Source organism: Netta rufina (assembly GCF_964035555.1).
Source record: "Netta rufina genome assembly, chromosome: 3".
In the NCBI taxonomy this organism is placed as follows: Eukaryota; Metazoa; Chordata; class Aves; order Anseriformes; family Anatidae; genus Netta; species Netta rufina.
The window spans coordinates 54316585-54334044 of record NC_140125.1 but is presented as its reverse complement, the minus strand read 5'-3'; the positions used below and the strand labels follow the sequence as shown (position 1 = coordinate 54334044).

At 35.9% G+C, this 17460-nt stretch overlaps 1 protein-coding gene across 1 annotated transcript in view; it reads left to right on the top strand.

The window, feature by feature from the left end:
* The window catches only part of SYNE1 (spectrin repeat containing nuclear envelope protein 1), a 295282-nt gene that overhangs the window by 242431 nt on the left and 35391 nt on the right, over nucleotides 1-17460 (top strand). The window contains 9 exon segments of the mRNA XM_084285341.1: nucleotides 927-1081; nucleotides 1444-1591; nucleotides 4028-4122; nucleotides 5121-5355; nucleotides 6091-6285; nucleotides 8888-9013; nucleotides 9744-9899; nucleotides 12028-12186; nucleotides 12703-12869. Coding sequence (XP_084141467.1) covers nucleotides 927-1081; nucleotides 1444-1591; nucleotides 4028-4122; nucleotides 5121-5355; nucleotides 6091-6285; nucleotides 8888-9013; nucleotides 9744-9899; nucleotides 12028-12186; nucleotides 12703-12869 — 1436 coding nt within the window.

The following is a 17460-nucleotide window of genomic DNA, read 5'->3' as shown; positions in this document are numbered from 1 at the left end:
AGGAAAAACAAAGGATTTGGATTAAATGAATATCAAATCAAATTAGGAGTGGAAAATTTAGCAACTTTTGGAGTTCCTTTATCTTATTTTCTCTCAATTTTTTTTGAATGTATGCAGCTTAAGGACCAAATCATCTACATGTTTTGGATATATTGATATACTGAAGTGTACTGAAACATTCATACTGTGTACCCTATAATATACATTTAAACTCTTTTTCTTTCTTTTTGTGTTGCCTTTTTTTATTATTTATTTATTTATTTATTATCTTTCTTCTTCTTTTGGAGGCCCTGACAGGAAGTTGATTGTCTCTGCCACCTAGGCTGTTTTTGTCATTTTAATATTCAATTATTTTTCTTTCAGGATTAACTATACATGTTTTTCCACTGTGCACAAGCATAGCACTTTTTCCTAATTTAATGATTTGGACATTTCTGTACTGCAAAAGAAAATAATAATAATAATAATAATAATAATAATAATAATAATAATAATAATAATAATAATAATAATAATTAATAATAATAATAATAATAATAATAATAATAGTAAAATCAAGTGAGTATGTTCAATGTGGTATACTACCCTAACATTGAGTTTAGCAAACACGAAAAAAGGCTCGCTTTCTTGTCAAGATAGACATGTAGCTTCAAGCACTAGCCTATTTTTGCAGCTCTGAGAGGTAAATCTCTAGTTCAGCAATATATGTAAGTGCAATTTGAGTTTACTTCTCTGTTTCTGTTTAAGTTTTCTTCTAGACTGGGACCAAAGAGGCTGAAAACTGGAAATAAAGTCTTTCCTTGGCATAGGGAGTGTTTGCCACTTGGTGGCAACCAAGGCCATTCCAAATTTAACTGAGTGCTAGCTTAGTCTATACTAGTGTAATTACTGAAGTTCTTGCTTATCAGCTCTATTGTTTGTTGCAGAGTCAGATGTTGAAGTTCAGCAGCATGGCCCCAGATTTGGACCGTCTTAATGAGCTGGGTTACAGACTTCCTCTGAATGATAAAGAAATCAAAAGGATGCAGAACCTGAACAGACACTGGTCTCTCATCTCATCTCAGACTACAGAAAGATTCAGGTGGGAATATCTTAAGATTATTGTATAGTTTTCTTATATTACAATAGTTAGAAAGTATACCTTTTGCAGAGTATAAAAAATATTTCAGATATTTCATTAACCAAAGCACCTTTCCTTTAGTGTACTCATGAATAAAGATAGAAGTCAATGAGTTGAGATGGTGGTTTTGCCATAAATTAGAATTTGAAGTAAGGAAGATTGGTTCTTTTTAGTGTTGTATAGATAGATTAAATGATGCAGCTGCATGGGAAAATCAATACTATCTGATTTAGATTTCTGCTGGAAAATTTACTACAAGAGTCAATACTACGTGAGAGAGCAGACCTTACCTGAATCCATCTTTCTTTCTTTCTTCCTTTCAGTAAGCTGCAGTCTTTCCTGCTGCAGAAGCAGACCTTTTTGGAGAAGTGTGAAACTTGGATGGATTTGTTAGTTCAGACTGAGCAGAAGCTGGCAGCAGAGATTTCAGGAAACTACCAGAGCCTTTTAGAGCAACAGAGGGCACATGAGGCAAGTCATCATGTGTATATATACATAACTACAACACATACTATTTATACATAGGTGGAACTCACATTCTTTTGGGGAGTAATATAATAGTATGTCTTGAATATGTCTAGTGGGTGGCATCCCTGCACATGGAAGGAGGGTTGGAACCGGGTGATCTTTAAGGTCTCTTCCAACCTGAGCCATTCTGTGATTCTATGATAAATTGAATTACATTTGCTTGCACTCTTTGTGGATGTCTTAACTTAGAAACAACAGCATGCAAATATGTCAGTGATATCCAGTTTTGTGGAGGGCTTGCTTATCTGTCTGCATTTTGTGTATAACATATTGGGATGCGTCTAACTGCTTGTCCCCTATACTTATTCTACTTCATATTAGTTTCTACCAAGGGAATCAAAGTTTTATTGGTCTTCCCATAAGACCAAACTATCCTCATGCACTTTGACCCTTTGTCTTTAGTCCTAACTGGAGATTTCAGTTCTTTCATTTTATTTTGATTTTGTTAATTTACCAATAAATTGCCAACATACATTGTATCTGAAAAGCAAGACTTTTCTGTCAAAGACTGAGTTATATAATTCATCATGCAGGCTCCATTTGTGTTCCTTTTGGTAACATTTCCTTGGAGAACAAACTGATTTGATCTTCACTCTGTGCTGGAATCATTTGTTTGTAGACCTATTTACAACAAACCAAGAACTAGTCCAGCTTTTGCTGAAGGAAAAAAACCGATTCAGAGTTTTTACTAGAGGATGCTTTTCTGATTCTATGGTGAGGTCAAATGATGCACATTTTTTCTCCACCCATATTTTTACTGCCAAGAATCTTAGTAAAGATCAATTAAGACAAGTCAATTTTCATACCAAAGCTCCCATGTGGCAACAGCAGTTTCAGTTCCCACAACTTTTTCAACTGACCTACCCCAATATTCAGGAAGGATCACAGGGGAGTTGTGTCCTTCCACCCTTTGTGTCTTATTTCAGCATAATGTTTGGGTGAACATTTTTAAGCAGGAAGTAATTCACAATATTTTTTGCTTGCTTTAGTAGATATTTGCTTTAACATTTAACTGCATTTTGCATTTTGCAAATCTCATCCATTTCATTTCATCTCAGTGCTGCCAGCATTAACTGGACAGGGTATCTTTGTAATTTGAGATATCTCAACATTTTGAGATTTGTATGTCCACAAATCATCACTGTCTAAACAGATAAGTTCCTACTGTTGTATTGGCCACTCATAGTTATATTTTTTGAAAGGGGTTAACAAGGATCTTTTTGCATGTAATTGCATGTCTTGAGACCTCAGCCTAATTCTCTCCTGAAAACTTGATCTGTTTCAACTATCTGAAGCAGTTAGTTCAGATAAGTGCTACTCAGTAGAAGGTGATTTTTTTTTCTTTGAACTGTAAAATCATCTTTCAGAATTTAGAGAATTAATAGCCAGTTATCCAAATACTGCATTTCACCCTAACAAAATGTTGTAAACTGTATCTTTTTATGAAGAAATTGTTTTCCACTCCTGCCAGCTGAAAGACAAGGTTCAAATCTAAATTCCTTGAGATGACTTTCCAGATTGTTTTACCTTATTTCCTTGAACATTAATGAGAAAATATTCTATTTCCATATACATTCCCAGAATGGATATTAGGATGCATTCAGTTCTGCTATCAGCTTTCCAGTGCTGACTCTTAACTTTCAAATAAACAAATGTTTATTTGAACAGGACCCCAGCTACCTCAGTGGCCTTATTTAGAAATAATTTCCCACTGTTATTTACAAACCTTTGATGTGGATGTGGTGCTTTTTCTAAATATCATGAGCTAACACTTTCATCCACATCAGATAACTCCTTCATGACAATCTTGCAGTCATTTTTATGCAATTCTCCAGATATCTATCTGGAGACCTGGTACATTCCTCAGGACACTTACAAAGTGCCAATGCACTGAGACAAGCATTTGAGAAAGTGCTGGTGGGGGAAGAGGGAATTGCTTGCCAATGCACTTACTGTTGTGTTTTGTGGTTTGTTTGTTTTTTTTTTTCAATGTGCTGGTATTGTGCGTTTCAATACCTGTCCTCCTTTCCTGCTTCTTTGAATTCCTATTTCTGTGTTGACAGTGATCTACATATGAGAAGAAATTGGAATGGCAAGTGGTCTCACATAACAGAATATCCCCTTTTATATACAAAGTTAATATGTATTCACAGAACAAGTGGATGTTGACAAGAATATTTCTGGTTTTGGGTAGGGTTTGAGTACATCCTCTCTAAGCAGAGTTCTTCATGCTTGATAAGGTTTTATTTCACCTATCCTTCAGAAAAAGATTTTAAGTAGTCAATGAAAAATATTTTTTACCACAGAATATAGATATTTCATACAGACAGAATTAAAATGTAAAACCTTTCTTTAACATCCTTGTCTCCTGTACAACAGCTATTTCAGGCAGAGATGTTCAGTCGCCAGCAGATTTTGCATTCAATCATCTCTGATGGGCAGCACCTCATAGAGCAAGGACAAGTGGATGACAGGTAGCCATTCTTGTGTTGTTGTTGCTGCTGATTAAGTGAAGTAATACTTAAAATAGTGGGAGACTTCTGAACAGAGAATGTTGCAGAAGATGTTAGTGTTCAGATCATGTTTTTCCAAGACAGGAGTTACCATCTACATGCTTAAGCTATTAATCAGCCAGCTCTTAAATAATACAGTGTTCATTAGGATGTGATGGGGTAGATGCGCTGCATTTGGGAATGTAGTAGCCTTGAGGCTACTTCTCTAACAAATGTTTGTCTTGCATTATCAAACACATCATATATATGTCTGTTCTGATGTACCTTCAAAATATGTCTTTCACCAAAGGAGCTTGCACTGACTGATTTACAGTAAGTTACTCTTGATTTGTGCCAAAATAACCTGAAGCATAAATATGATGGAATAAGAATTCATGTTTCATATGATGGAATAAGAATTCATGTAAAAATTCCTGTTTCATTTTTTTATTTTAAATGCTCCTGATCAAATGAATAGGAATCAGTGGAACACCAGTGGCTTCACACTTATGCATTGATTTTGCTAAGGATATCACGGTCCTAATACAAGAAGAACTGTTTACTGCAATATGAGAATTTTATTAATTCTGTGTACATCTTACACCTGCTTTAGCTAGCTCAGTAGTAAATTTGAGTGCAAATCATGAAATTTCCATGATTTCCTATTAGTTTGGATAATCCAAACTAGCAAAAAATGTGGGTTTCTTTGTATGTTTCGGGGGGAGGGGAGAAGAGTTTCTTTATTTAGGGGAAAAAAAATAAAGTCTTAGTAATTGGACCCCTTTGATTATCCACATATATGATGTGTGGAGTTCTCATCCTCAGTAAACTGTCAATAGACTTGAGTAGTTTTCTTCTAGTGCTTAATAATCAGCAGCCAAAAAAACACATTTCCTTTCCCTCCAGTTTATTTCATTAAAGAAATAGATTAAAGTATGAATGCTACCATAGTTTTTTATTTATTTATTAATTTGCAATAGGGATGAGTTTAATCTGAAGTTGACACTTCTAAGTAATCAATGGCAAGGAGTAATTCGTCGGGCGCAGCAGAGGAGGGGGATCATTGACAGCCAGATCCACCAGTGGCAGCGCTACAGGGAGATGGCAGAGAAACTGCGCAAGTGGCTGGTGGAAATGTCCTGTCAGCCAGTGAGTGATCTGGGAAATGCTCCTATCCCATTGCAGCAAGTCAGAGCATTACTGGATGAAGTGCAGGTATGTCCAGTGTGTTGTAGAAAGAAGAAATAATACAGCTTTTTATCATCATCATTTAAAATATTCTTAGAAGTACTTTAGATTCATACCATGTGCCTGGTAGAAAGCAATATTAGATATCAGTTATTCTTTGAAACTGACGTAGCCTCAAAACCAACACTTTGATGGAAAGGAAGTAAAGAACATGCAGTGATTAACTTAACAAACTCTTTCTCAAGCTTTGTTAGTGTTTTTTTTGTTGCTGTTTTGTAACTAACCTTATATTGAAGATGTCTTGAAACAAAAACAGTAATCTCCCATTTGAGAAATGTATTCTAGCTGACAAAAATGGATACCTTGAATGCCTGATGTGATTTTCATGTGAAGTTAACGGTATCTATTTAGCAGTTTGGTGTCTTTTTTATCCAGATGATACTATATTATAAGCGTATTGTGCTCTTGAGGAACTGTTTCTCCTCAAGATCAATTGAAATGCTGATATAAATGAGGAGAAGGAGAAGTCTTCCATGTCTTTATCTCCTTGGAGAAATTTTCTAATGGTCTGCTGCAGTAAATGGTAAAAAAAAAAAAAAAAAAAAAAAAAAAAAGTATCAAAGTATTTGAGCTGTAGCTCATGCTTAAGTATGCAACCAAATAAAAGTGAACTAGTAAAATATGGCTTTTAGGACAGATTATACTGAATTTCTAATTATAATTAAAAAAACAAAGTTGACAGAAATCCATTTATAATTGCAGCTTAAAGAGAAAGTTGTTCTAAGGCAGCAAGGGAGTTATATCCTTGCTGTGGAAGCTGGGAAGCAATTGCTGCTCTCTGCTGACAGTGGAGCTGAGGCAGCCCTGCAGACAGAGCTTACAGAAATTCAGGAGGGCTGGAAGATAGCTAGCACCCAACTGGAAGAACAGAAGAAACAGCTTGCTTTAATACTGAAAGTAAGTGTATAATTTTTTCTGTACCTTTCAACATGTTCACAGTTTCTCACTCTGAACCCTGATAAGACAAGTGTTCTCAAGGGATGAGTACAAATACAGGAATTGACTGTATACTGCATTACCATTTCATTTCACTACCTCTGATTTTCAAATATTTAAACTAGAAGAGGAAAAAGTTCCAAGCTACTTTGGAACAAGCTTATATATTCCTTGATATCTTTTAATCAATATTTCCACATCACTGCTAATAAAAGATATTCCTAACAATACTATTTTCAACATAGAGCAAAAATGTATTTTATTTTGCACAATGCTGGTGGGTTTTTATACATGCTGTATTGAGAACTGTATCTGCCTTATTCCTTCTTGTCCTGGTTTCAGGACAAAAAAAGGACTGTTGTGGTTTAACCCAGCCGGCAGCTAAACACTGCACAGACATTTGCTCACCCTCCCTTCTCCCTCTCTGAGATGGGGGAGAGAAACAGGAAAGTGAAGCCTGTGAGTTGACATAAAGACAGTTTATTAAGACAGGAAAATAATAATAACAGTAATAATATTAACAATAATGAGATAATAGTACTACTAATAATCATGTGTACAAAACAAGCGATGCACAATGCAATTGCTCACCGCCCGCTGACAGATGCCCAGCCTAACCCCAAGCAGTCCGGCCCCCCCACCCCAGCTAGCCACCCCTATATATTGTTTAGCATGATGTCAGATGGTATGGAGTACCCCTTTAGCTAGTTTGGGTCAGCTGCTCTGGGTCTGTCCCCTCCCAGCTCTTGCTACACCCCCAGCTCTTGCTACACCCCCAGCCTGCCCACTGGCAGGACAAAGTGAGAAGCTGAGACGTCCTTGGCTTGGTGTAAGCACTGCTCTGCAATGATTAAAACATCGGTGTTTTATCAGCACTCTTCTCATCCTAAGCCAAAACATAGCACCCTGCCAGCTACTAGAAAGAAAATTAACTCTGTCCTAACTGAAACCAGGACACTTCTATGTGCCAATGCTAAGATATCCCTAGCCATCTGATAGCTGGTGCTTCGTTCAAGAGTCTCGAGTGTTTGCTAACTTAGGTAATGTACTAAGAGTGAGCATTGAACATTTTATTTATTTATTTATTTTAATATAGGCAGTGTCCAGAATGACTGCTAACATCATTTTAAGTACTAAAGATGGTAGTCCAAGATTTAAATTTGGTCTGTCTGTTTTTCCCTTTTGCTCTTTCCATGCAGGATAACGAAAATTAGACTTGTGTATATTAATAGTGAGGTCAATGGCTTTTAGAACAGTTTCAGAGGTTTAATAGAATTCTAAAATTACAGACACTTTAGTTTTGTTTGTAAATAGCAAGGAGAAAAGCAATGCAATAAAATTAAATATTATTTTGGAAAAGTTCAGATAAGTAAATTTTTCTTCCTCTTTCAAGCCATGTTCCTCCTACCTCTGCTTCTAGTTGGGGAATTACATGAGGAAATTTTTATTCATGAAAGCTTATATCTAGGGAAACTAAAAGTTCTGTGGTATTTTGGCCAAAGAAAATATAGAACTTGATGCTTGAAAGTGAGGAAGTAGGGAAATTACCACATAAATTGTATAAATCATCTCATAGATATCCAAACTTCATTACATGTTGCTACCTTGGTCCTACATATGTGACTTTTCAGTAGTCTTCTGACAAAATGAGAAGCGTAAGAGTATATCTTGCATTAAGATCATCATAACCTCATACATCATGTAAGGTCATATTACTTATTAAGGAGAGAAGAAAGAAGACACTAAAGAAAAGGTCCTTTTGCAAGACCTGTTATTTATAATAATCCATCCTGAAGAAAATCATGAAATACTGATATAGACTGAAAAAAATGGAAGGAGAGAAATACTAAGGCAGTGACAGAAGGAGAGTATCTTCAAATAGACAAGTTAAAATAAGTTCTTGTAGTGTAATACAACTGGCAGTCTTAAGGGTTGACTGGCTTATTACAGATTTGTCTGTGTGATTACCTTTTCAATAGGCCTTAACGAACAGGTGAGATGGGCAAAGCTATGCTGTCACATGACAGTTGGTGGCCTTATATTATATTATTATTATCTTATCTTATCTTATCTTATCTTATCTTATATTATATTGGAGACATTTAAAATTTTGGAAGGTATACAAGCACTAAAGCTAGATGTAGCTGCTAGGACCATAATTTGGAGGAGGTACTTCAAATACTTCAATCTGACCTGAATTTGCAGTAACCCCAACATTTACATTTTTTTTCTGGAGCTTGATGCATCAGCCATTCAAGAAAGGAAATTGAAAATATTTGGGGGAGTTAAAGGCTTTTCTGAAAGGATGGAGTTGTAAATAGACAATACTATAATAACAGGAGGCTTTGACTAGTACATTACTGCTAGCAAAACTAAAACAACAACAACAAAAAAGGTATGACTGTGCATATGACCCAAGCTTTAAGACTCTGCATATTATTTAAAGGGGAAATTCAGTGCTTTCTATTGTTATGGAAATATGTGGTTAATCAGTCAAACCAACATAAGTATGAGAAGTATAATCTAGATCTGAACTGAAGTCTGTTAAACATTTTGCCTTCAGGACTGGGAAAAATCTGAAAAGGGCATAGGAGACTCCCTGGAGAAGCTAAGATCATTCAAAAAAAAGCTTTCTCAGCCTTTGCCAGAACACCATGATGAGTTGCACGCAGAGCAGATTCGTTGCAAGGTAAAGCACTTGTTCTCTGCTAACTGTTGTCTCATCTTTGCATGCTTTTGTGCAGTAACCTCTTTAGGCTTTACATCGCTGACTGTGCAAACCCACCACACGTGACTGTGACAAGCTAAAAATCTATCCATGTAACATTTGAACTGTATAATACCTGAGTGATCTCATTATGATGTAAAACCTGCATGGAATACATCGAACTGATCAAAGTGAGATTATAATAGGGTCTGAAAAGTACTGTAGAAATAACAAGTAATTATATGTTTATATAATATAAATTCTTGTTTCAAATTTAAGCACATTGTTTTTAAACACTCATTTTCTTATTTGAGGTTGAGGACCTTAGATAATATTTTATGCTATATTTCTTGCAGTAGAGAAATGTGGTAGAATTTGAAAGTATTTTTACTACAGAGAATTTCAAATCAATACTTGACACTCCCCAAACCCTTTGAGTTTGAGAGACATTTGAGTACTATTTTAGTTTGTGGCTACTTGTTACAAAGCTGATGTATCATACTCTGCTGGGGTTGAAAATAGTGAAACATGTGGGGTTGGTGTATTGTTTTTCTTTTAGTAGGGCAGAAGTAGTCCAAATGGTGGATCTGCTCAGATATGACATTAATTCAGTGAGATAAGAATGTTCATCTTTGTTCATCATCACCACATTCAATTTTTTTTGTTTGTTTGTTAGCAAACTGGTCTTTTTTCCTTATGCACTTCTTTTAAGGAGTTAGAGAATGCTGTTGAAGGATGGACAGATGACCTTGCACACCTCTCTCTGCTGAAGGAGTCCCTGTCTGCATATATCAGTGCAGATGATATTTCAGTCCTCAGTGAGCGAATAGAGCTTCTGCACAGACAGTGGGAGGAGCTGTGCCATCAGGCAAGTATAGTACTGAGCTCTGATACGAGTATGCAGACTAAAAAGGTATTGGAGGAAAAAATAATGCAAGTGGCAGATTTTGGAAAAGATGTATATAGGCACAGGTAATGTTCAAATATGAACTCTTGCTGGATCAGGGATAATATCCATAGAAATGTTTCCTTTAGTTACTGCTTATATTTTTATATTTCTCGAACTTTGCCATGCCTACGAGGTCATATTTAAAACAACAAAAAGTCATACTGTGTGTTGTGGGACTGTGGCATGGGGAAAACAGAATTAATACAGTTTGCCATGCTTTTGTGGAGTAGCCGTGCACAGAAATGATGTCCTCTCTCAGCTCAGCATTACTTTTATACCTTCAGTTCTGCTGATGGCTTCTCCTTCTTCAGATGTTAGTGTCTGCATTTCCCTTATTCTGGGGGTGAATTACTTGGCTGCACAATGAGATGAAGAGTATTGCTTGATTTTTTGGTACATAACCTGAGAGGGTGACAGAGCATTGGAACAGGTTGTCCAGAGAGGTTGTGGAGTCTTCTTCTCTGGAGCTATTCAAAACCTGCCTGGATGCCATCCTACACAATGTGCTCTGGGTGATCCTGCTCAACAGAGGGGTTGGATCAGATGATCTTCAGAGGTTCCTTCCAACCTCGGCTATTCTGTGATTCTGTGATCATGCTATTAGTGTATTTCCTGCATCCTTTTTGCATTTAGAGATGCAAATAGTGGATTCTCCCTCACCCAGCTTTTCAGATTAGGATCATGTTATTTCTGTGGTTTTGTAGATGTCACAATGCATACCAGGGATATTGTGGCAAAAGTTACATCCCATAAGTTTCTTATGAAGGCCTCAAAACCACCCTCAAAATAGAAAAAGTGCATTATAATTAACAATGCAAAACTTCTTTAAAGTTAGTTGCATTTGAATGAGCCAACATGGGTACATCTAAACTATGGTCTAGTCACTGTACATGTATTTATGGGAATGGAGATAACCAGGTAAAGAAGTTTTGTACATACTAAGTGCTTCAGGATGTAACCCAGTGCAACATTGTGTCCAACCGTTGCTTATTTCCGGAAAGTTGTCATCAAATTTAAAACCACAAAAGGGAAATGTTGAGATCATGGTGTATGCTACTGTTAAACCTAACATGGTAGTCAAAGAACACTGCAATCACTTTTGCTTATGAAAGAGCAGATGAAGTCTTCATATTCTCAGCTGAAATGCTGGTATAAAGTCAGAAACAATTTAGAGTACAGTGAGAAGGAAATAAGTAGTGGTTCTGAAACTACAGAAACAACTGCTGCACACCTTCTGCTTCTATTTTAATTTCATTTTCCATCCTTTTCCTGTCAAGGATGGACTATTACTCATTTCTTAAACTTAGCAATACTTTTCTTCTTCCAGTATTAATTACAAATTACAGGATTTGCTTGGTGTTTTTTTTATGCCTATTCTTCCTTGTCAGAACATATTCAAGTCCTTTGGAATCTCTGAAGGTGTCAGTGATTCAGAAGAAATAGTCATCCGTGAAATGAGTGTATTGGGACTGAAGCAGAAAATTGCATATGCTATTTTAGAAATTAAAAAAAAAGAAAAAAGTAGTGTCTCTGATTTCGCTTTGTGCTCATGCACAAGTCATGAAGTCTTTTGTAGTTTGGCCTATGCTCTCTCTCTATATATATATTTTATTTTATTTTTGGTCTTGGTCAAGCATTCATATCTTCCTTTTAATTAATCTCTTAGACTAAAAAGAAACCATTAATATGCCTTATTGCATTTTATAAGTGAACAAAAATTGTAAGAGAATTTCCCCCTTCTAATGAAACCTTAGAGACATTATGAAACAATATATTGACATGACACTAAGCATAGTACTTGGATGCATTCTTCTATGCAATTGGATGTAACTAACAAGAATCCTGAGAATAACACTTATCTCTAAACTTACAAACAGTCATGCAAAGTATTTGCAGTACAACTCCAGTTTGCTGTAATAGAAGTAAGTGGCTGGAGTTCATCTGCAGGGCCAGAGGAGTTCACATGGAGGCACAAAGTGCTTCAGCTATCTCTTAAATCGATGTACTTCTATTTATTTATTTATTTATTCTGTTTAAATGTTTTAAGGTCTCCTTACGTCGACAGCAAGTTAGTGAGAGACTGAATGAGTGGGCTGTCTTCAGCGAGAAGAACAAGGAGCTCTGTGAGTGGCTGACACAAATGGAAAGTAAAGTTTCTCAAAATGGTGACATCCTCATAGAAGAAATGATTGAGAAACTTAAAAAGGTATAGTGCAATTACAAACTGTTGTTGTTGTTTGTTTGTTTGTTTGTTTTAACTCTTGTTTGGTTTGTGTCGCAAAGAAGATACTGAAATAGAATTTACCTGTTTATAAATTTCAGGGCGTATTTTTATTCTCTCACTTCGCAGCTTTTTCCTGTCTTTTTTAAGGTGGGACTATCCAGGATACCAGAAAATTAAGTGAATATAAAGTCTAAGGCAACTGAGTGCTTTACTAAATGTCCAGTCAGAATTTACTGCAATTACTTTAACTATAGCAGACGTATTTATATAAGGGTTTTTTTTGTTTGGTTAGTTGGTTGATTTTTAACTTTTTTTTCATTCTTCTGATAAGGTTGTTCGTGGTTATACCCTAATATTTAAGAGATTGTCTCTCTACTGTACCAATCAGCAGAAGAACAAAAATACGTTAACATTCACTTGTATTCTTGTATGGTTCCTTCAGTAGTGTAGAGCAGAATGCATTCAGTATTTATATTCTGAATGTTCTTTTCTGTCCAGGATTATCAAGAGGAAATTGCTGTAGCTCGGGAGAACAAAATCCAGCTCCAGCAAATGGGAGAGCGACTTGCTAAAGCCAGCCATGAGAGTAAAGCATCAGAGATTGAGTACAAACTTGGCAAGATCAATGACAGATGGCAACATCTTCTGGACCTTATTGCAGCCAGGTAAAACACTTGTTTTGTTTTAAATTAAGAATCTTAAATTAAAAATCAAATTAAAATATTTTTATTGTTTGCCTTTTCATTATTAAATGTGAATGAGTTTATTCTCAGATATCAGCACATTTCTGTGAAATTTACTTTCCTGTTTTCCTTTGCATTATTTATTCTGACATTATTTCTTCAAGCAAAAAGGAGACAAATTGAAATTTGTCCACTAGAATGACACAGGGTTAGTTGCAGATTTAATTGAGCTTTCTTCAATGCAGTGTTACTTCAGATGAGTGCTTAAATCTAGGTAGAAATGTAATTAAAAATAAAAATAAAAATGTTGGCAGAGCAATGCAAACAGTGCAGTTATTGTTTTGGCTTGAATTTCCAGAAGAGCAGTTCTAAAACTAATTCTGCTTAATTCGTTTTTGACTGATGGAGAAAAGTAACTGAAGGTAGACATATACACTTAAATATTATTCTTTTTTTTTTTTATCAAGCTGAACAACATAAAAGCAGTTTTCATAGCTTAAAGAAATACAGGGTTTTTGTTTGATATATGAACAAAATTGGCTTATTTGTTTCAATATTTTCTGCTCTGAGTCATTATACAACCTTCTTCCTGTTACAGACAATAATTTTGGCATGGTTTTGTATACGCAGTTCATAAAACATATACTCTGTATTTTACACTTCCGTGATTTAAGGGTATATGAATTAAGAGTATTTCAATCTTGTTTGCAGCAAAAGGGTTTGCTTTGGTTTATGTTTGTTTTGTTTTGTTTTTCACTTTTTTTTTTTTTCTTACACTTTTACTGCATTCCTGCTCTGAAATCTTTAAGCATGAGAGTAGTAAATTTTATGTAAGCAGAAGCATTCTGGTGGCTCCAGCTACTTTTACAGCAGTTCATTTTAAAGTAATGAAAGCTGTATAGTTTCTGATCGAGTCAGGAAGTGGTGCATTACAGTTGAGAAGCCTGCTTGTTTTAGAGGATGTGATACATCACCAGCTGTTGAGCATGGCATATATTTGTTGTATATTTTTTGTGTCTTCTCAAACACTTCCTCAGACAAAATTTCAAATGTTATGTTCAAATCATACCTTTAGGAAGTTTTGAGTGAAACGCAATGACGTTCAGAAACTGTAAAACAGGTCTTTAAAACATCTGTGCTGTCTATTCAGTATTAGAGATTAATGTCCTATATAGACACAGGGAAGGGTTCAGGATTCGGTGTTATGGAGAGGTTGTGGAGAGGAAGGGCATATACAAACAAACTTATGTAAACTTATCCACTTAAACTTTTTCATTCTGTTATCATGAAACAGGGTGTCAAGTCCTAGCACTAGACTAACGTATGTGAAGTATTTATTTACTTTTATTCCCAGAACATTTCAACTAAGCCTTCAATATAGCCTTCTTAAATAAATTACTTCTTAATTCTGGACTAAGTACAGTTTGGGAAATGAGTCGCTGGGAAAGAGCTGAGCAGAAAGGGATCTGGGTGTGCTGGTTGACAGGAGGCTCAAAATGAGCCAGCAGTGTGCCCTGGCAGCCAAGAAGGCAAAACGCATTTTGGGGTGCATTAAACACAGCACAGCGATATGATCAAAAGAGGTGATTCTCCCAATTCATTTAGCATTGGTGCAGTGTCACTTGGAACACTGTGTATAGTTCTGGGCTCCCTAACTTAAAAAGGATGTTAAGGTCCTTGAAACATCCAGAGGAGGGCAACAAAGCTGGTTTAAAGGCTGAAAGTCACGCCCTTTGAAGAGCCGCTGAGTACAATGGGTTTGTCAAACTTTTAGAAAAGGAGGTTAAGGGGTGACCTCATTGCTCTCTACAGCTTCCTGAGGAGTGTAAGTGGAGAGGGAGGTGTTCATCTTTTTTACCTGGTATCTAGAGACAGGATGTGTGGCAATGGTTCCAGGCTGCACCAGGGAGGTTCAGACCTCCCATTAGAAAAATCTTTACCCAGAGAATAGGCTTCCTAGAGAGGTGGTTGATGCCCCATGCCTATCCATGTTTAAGAAGCATCTGGAAAATGCTTTTAATGATAAGTTTTGACCTTGGGTCAGCCACAAAGTATACTGACAGTTGGACTCAATGATGTTGTAGGTCTCTTCCAGTTGGAACTGTTCTACTCTATTTCATTCTAACTAGCATGCACAGCACTATTGTATGCAGTTGTACAACAAGTGGGGAAAAAAAAAAAAAAACAAAAAAAAACTATGGAAAGTTTGAATGTTGTATTTCTGAAGTTAGGAAGTAAATAGTGGAGAGGTTTGACACTAAGTTATGGAGATTTCGCTAGTTCAGCTGTAACTTAGGCTGATGGGAGCTAAAACCTGGTTAACTAATTGAACAAAAATTTTTGAATTCCCCAAGCTGATATTTAGAAGACTGCAGAGGCTCTTTCAAATACATTGTTATATTTTGAAGTATGTTCCTATATTGATATTTTTGAGTTTGAAATATGTCATATAACATAACTTTTGGCTGCACGCAGCTAGTAAATGTAGATTAATTGTTCTAGTGTCAATAATTAAACACACCTTTTCATATTCTGAATATCCTTGGATCATATCCTCAATATCATTAATGAAATATTATAGCCTGCATGCTTTTCTGTAGAGCCACAGTCAGCCTTTGCTTAGAGCATTTTTCTTGGTGTTTTTTTCTCTTTTTTTTTAAATTATTTTTCCATACAGATGTGAACTAACAGAAGGTGCTCTAAAAAATCTTTAGTAATATAGTATGATAATACGAGTCTGATCTGTATCTTTACTTGTTTTTATGCTGGGTGGTAGAACTTCTCCATTAACTTGTAAAAGGCTTTCTTTGTTGCATTCTGTTCTGTTATCTACTTTTTTTAATTGCCTCTTCATTTTGAGGAGGTCTGTAACTGAAGAAAAGACAGCTACAGAAAGGTAGTTGTGTCTCTTCATCAAAAAATTCGGTTTCTGTCCTTCTAGAAGATTTTTATCCTTTCAGATGAATTTATTTGATAGGTCGGCCTGCTGCACAAAATGTTACTTATGTTCACAGCCAGTTAGCAGTGCTTTTGCTGTTACTGCTCAGGCTTTGCAAGGAAAGTAATATTGTATGGTGTCTTTTTTTCCTCCCTTCCCCTTGCACTCATGGTCCACATTCCTGGAGATCAAGCCTGGCACATGTTGATGAATGCAAGTTTTATTTAGAAACATGACCACTTGTCACCATTCAGTCTCATGTTATCAAGCAACGTCTGCTAACATTTGTTTGGCATGCAACATTTTCTGTACAGTACTCACCAGCAAAAAGGAGTTTGTCCCCTTTCCTTCCCCCATACTAAGCACAGTGTTTGCAAGCTATTGGACTGGAAGTTCTTCTTTTTAATGCTGGAAAATTTCATGGTGGTGGCGGAGGACTTGCAAGCTGTGAGGATGGCGGAGGACGGCAGTGTGGATTCAGATCTCCCAGACTGTAATTGTGATATCACAAGGCAGGCAGCTATTTTTGTTTCCTTTTGATTGATACAGTTCTTTTTGAAGTCTTGGATTGCTGAGAAACTGATAAAAATATTGACATGTAGAAATCACTGCCTTAGCTAGAAATGCCTGTTTTTTGCTCTATTTAAAAGTAGTTGACAGTGATAATGGTATACTTTGTTTTACAGCTAGTGCTTTTGGATCCCAGATTAGTTTTTTGTTAACTAATTCAGACTTGCAACTCCTAAAATGTCTTTGCTATCTGAAAGAAACCATTGACTAGTTTTACTGCTCTTTTTAAATACAACTGTATACACATGTGAGAGAAAGCAGACTTTATATTTGTCTGCTCACTGTGTCATCAAAGGGGCATGGCTACAAGCAAAAATCAGAGAAGGAAAGAGGCTGTAAAGACAATGTCAGGCATTACATACCGGAGTTGATCTGTCCAATACATATCCTGTAACTATATGTAACTCAACCTACATTTTCTTGGATTTGTGATTCAATTTGTCTTCTTCCCAATAAATATCTTCCAATATCTTCCCTAGAAGTTTTGCTATTTATGTTCATAGTTCTATAAATTTATTCCCTGAAAGGGGAATCTGTGATCTGAAGAACAACTATAACTGACAGTAATACTGACATTGTGCACATTTGTACTGTAATTTGGACCTTACACCTTTTTTAATCATAAACTGATTTTAAGACTGATTTTAATAGTGATTTTTTTAACTATTTCATAGAATTAAATGCTTCTTAAAACTTCAGTTATGAGTATGTTGGGTTTTTTTGTGTGTTTTTTTTTTTTTTTTTCACTATTCTGTTTTCTACTGTCTTTATACAGGTTTAGCTAACATGGTCTTACTGTCTGTTTTCATGTTCATTTTAAGTTTAACATTAGTATCCGGCTGTCTAAATGACTAATGCAGTATCTATGAGTTCTGTATGATGCATTGTTATGTATTTACAAGGCTGTTCCTGTTTAGGTTTAAGTGGAATCTCAGGCTGCCTAGTTTAGGACTGTTTGAATTAAAGGCATTTGGGTTTAATTTTAGCTCCAAATTGTTCTGCCATTGCCCTTTCTTAATGTAAGATAAACATATCAAAGTTACTTTCTTGGGGAATCTGAGGTAC